Source organism: Buceros rhinoceros, unplaced genomic scaffold (genome assembly GCF_000710305.1).
Source record: "Buceros rhinoceros silvestris isolate BGI_N320 unplaced genomic scaffold, ASM71030v1 scaffold33291, whole genome shotgun sequence".
NCBI lineage: Eukaryota > Metazoa > Chordata > Aves > Bucerotiformes > Bucerotidae > Buceros > Buceros rhinoceros.
In genome coordinates, this window is record NW_010396525.1 from 9,123 (window position 1) to 12,357 (window position 3,235).

General features: G+C 53.6%; 1 protein-coding gene across 2 annotated transcripts in view; it reads left to right on the plus strand.

Annotated features, from left to right (window-relative positions):
- The first annotated feature begins 318 nt into the window (after positions 1-318).
- The window catches only part of CNOT6L (CCR4-NOT transcription complex, subunit 6-like), a 5,496-nt gene continuing 2,579 nt past the window's right edge, over positions 319-3,235 (plus strand). The window contains exons 1-6 of one of the 2 annotated variants that reach the window (XM_010145932.1): positions 319-430; positions 685-871; positions 1,333-1,418; positions 1,563-1,679; positions 2,277-2,345; positions 2,444-2,601. In XM_010145932.1, coding sequence (XP_010144234.1) covers positions 319-430; positions 685-871; positions 1,333-1,418; positions 1,563-1,679; positions 2,277-2,345; positions 2,444-2,601 — 729 coding nt within the window. The remainder of the gene's footprint in view (positions 431-684; positions 872-1,332; positions 1,419-1,562; positions 1,680-2,276; positions 2,346-2,443; positions 2,602-3,235) is intronic. The other variant, XM_010145933.1, reaches the window with a different exon arrangement.

Consider the following 3,235-nt stretch of genomic DNA (forward strand, 5'->3'; position numbering starts at 1 on the left):
CTGGCAACTCATGCGATGTTGGAAAACCTGCAGGACCTGAAGCTCTTTGTTTGGTTGCACCAGCTGAGAAAAAACCCTGAGCTAGTTTCCTCGAATTCTTTATTGCTTTCTGTCGTGTTGGTCCAGCGAACCAAGCAGGTTGTCGTTGTTTTAAGAGCTTCATGGCCGTTGCAGCCAGTCGTATGTATGAGGGGGGGAAAAAGCCTCCTGTAGACGTGTAGAAGGTCCCGGCTGGTGTATTTGGTGTGGCTGGGGAGGACCGGAGCGGTGAGCAGCAATCTCAGCGCACCTTTGTGATGGCCTTTCAGACTAACAGGGATGCCAAAGGAAAAATATGATCCTCCAGATCCTCGCCGCATTTACACCATCATGTCAGCAGAAGAGGTAGCCAACGGGAAGAAGTCGCACTGGGCTGAGTTAGAGATCTCGGGTGAGTTGACGCGCGGCTCAGTACTGGTTCGGTGGCGATGCTGGCACCCCAGAGTCGCGCCAGACGCTTTCAGGTAGGGGATGCCGCTGTGAAAACGGTTTTTCTGAGCTGGGAGGGGAGGAGGAGCGGCTGACTTAGCAGCTTGGCTTCGAGCTTGGCTGCTTTAAAATGCCAGCTGAGGCTGGGCACAGATACCCGCCGGTGTGAGAGTGCAAAGCTGACTGGAGAGGTGGTTCTTCGCTTCTCTCTTTCAGGTAGAGTGCGGAGCTTAAGTACGTCGCTGTGGTCGCTGACGCACTTGACGGCTCTGCACCTCAATGACAACAATCTCACGCGCATTCCGCCCGATATCGCCAAGCTTCACAATCTGGTTTACCTGGATCTGTCATCCAACAAACTCCGAAGTTTACCAGCAGAGCTCGGGAACATGGTGTCTCTCAGGTGAGAGGAGTTCCACGGCTTGGCTTGTCCAAAATCGTGAGTCTGTGATCGGGGCGGGAGTTTTATTTTGCTTTCCCTTCCTGGATTTAAAATAATCCTGGAAAATTCAGGGGTGGTACGAAACTTCAGTTCTAGTAATTTCTACTGGGTTCATTCCCCTTCTTTCCTGAGCTCTACAGACACACGTCTGTACGGTACGTGTCTTCTGCTCTGGAGCGTCTTTGGGGATTGCCTGCTGTGTAAATTCTCCCTGCTTTCATTCTGTGTTTGGTGGGGGGGTGGCTTTTTTTCTCCCCTAGTGAACGTATTCCAGTCATGGTTTGAGGTGGGAGGATTGACATACCCTTCCGTAACGCCATCCGGGGTGAAACGTGCCGTCTTTGAAGATGGGCGGCGTCCAGCCCCCGAAGAGTTTCCTTCTGGAGCGAGACTCATCCAAAGTGTTCTTGCATTTGCTGCAGGGAATTGCTTTTAAACAACAATCTGTTACGGGTTTTGCCTTACGAACTTGGACGGCTCTTCCAGCTGCAGACCCTGGGTTTGAAAGGTGAGCGAGTTCCTGGGCGGGCTCTTGGGGGGCAGCGGGGGCTGGACTGAGGCAGCGTGGCCGCTCTGGGGGTGAGAGAGCTCCTGGGCAGGGGAAGCCTCAAGCAAGGCAGGCAGCTCATCACCCCGCCGTTGTTCTGTGCAGGCAATCCTTTATCACAAGATATCCTCAGCCTCTACCAGGATCCAGATGGGACACGAAAGCTACTGAACTATATGCTCGACAATCTCGCAGGTGACAGCCCTACACATTTCTGGCGGGGTTTGCTGCTACAGCCAGAGTCCGAACGGCTGAAGGGAGAGTGTTTAATGCCTGCTTTTGGGTGGCTGGCAAATGGTCCCAGCTGTACGCACAACCCCCCCGTGGCAGAGGCTGACGTCTCTTGCCTAAGCTGTATCCCGTGTTACAGCCAGTCGTTCAGTTTGAAGCCCTCAACCTGCAAAGTCTTCCTCGCCGAAGCCCTTTTCCACTAGAATTTCTAAGCCCAATGCAGGTGGAATGTCAAACTGAGATCTAGAAATCCCCACATGGTTAAGAATATCTAGTGCCTGCCTTAAATCCTGCCTCGTGGTTCTGTGACGGAGCCTCCGGTGTTGCCACCTGATGTCTGCTGAGCGAAAATATTGCAGGAATGACGGCTGTAGGGTGAGGGTCTTGGAGAAGGCACATCTGAACCGCGACAGGGTTGACCCCTCCTTCTCCAGCAGGGTGTTCAAGGCGCAGGAGCCTTCGGGTGGCGCTTCTAGATTTGAAAGCAAGAGACACAATTAGTCATGAACCTTGGAGCTGACAAATTTGCTCTTACTGTAGCTAAACCCTGAATTCATCACTGCTTTCTTCTTTTCTCTCTTTTTTCAGTTCATCCAGAGCAGCTGCCTCCAAGGCCATGGATTACTTTAAAAGAACGAGACCAAATTCTCCCCTCAGGTAAATCCCTGGTTCTTTGCCCTGTGTTGGCACAAGGATGTGCTGAAAAACTCGTCCCTGTCTATCGTTGCCCTTTCCCGTTCGTTCTTCCCTTCCAGCTTCCTTCACAGTCATGTGCTACAACGTCTTGTGCGATAAATACGCCACCCGGCAGCTCTACGGCTACTGCCCGTCCTGGGCCCTCAACTGGGAGTATCGGAAAAAGGGAATCATGGAAGAAATCGTCAACTGCGACGCAGATATCATCAGTCTTCAGGTAACGGCAACAGAACTGTGGTTTTCAGCAGAAAGAGGAGCGTTAACCCCGCGTTCACCTGCTTGCTAACAAGTTTGGGGCTTACCCCTTGTTTACACCGTGGCTCGTGTTTTCCGGGAGGAGACAAAGTCAGAGAGATAAAACTAGCTCAGTGAGTCGGTAATTTGGGTGGGATGATCTGGGGTCTTTTCCCCCGGGACGAGCATCCTAAACATTCTCCCTCTGGGTGTAGGGGGGGCAACGAACGCTCTAGCCCTGGACACCGCTGTACCTGCTTGCTACAGAAGGTAAAGTCTCCAAAGAGAGGAGTTCCCTTGGTCTGAAAACCTCCCGAGATGACCCTCCGAACTCCTCTGGGAGACCAAGTGCTACTGCAGAGAGAGCTGTGGCGTTACCCAATAGCGGGAGCGCTCTGCAGATTAAGGGTTAGCTGCTGCGGGGTCTCTGCCGACCTCGCCGAAGTTGTAGCCCATGACGCCATCCTCATTCAGAAGTCAGAAACACCAGGGGCCGTCGGTAGCTGTTCAAGCCCCAGCGGTCACCACCCCGGCTGGGGGGGTTCCAGCGTAGCCAGGCGTGCGGATCCACTGCCAGCAGGCCTTGAACCGGGGAGGGGGCGCGGCGGGGGAGGCAG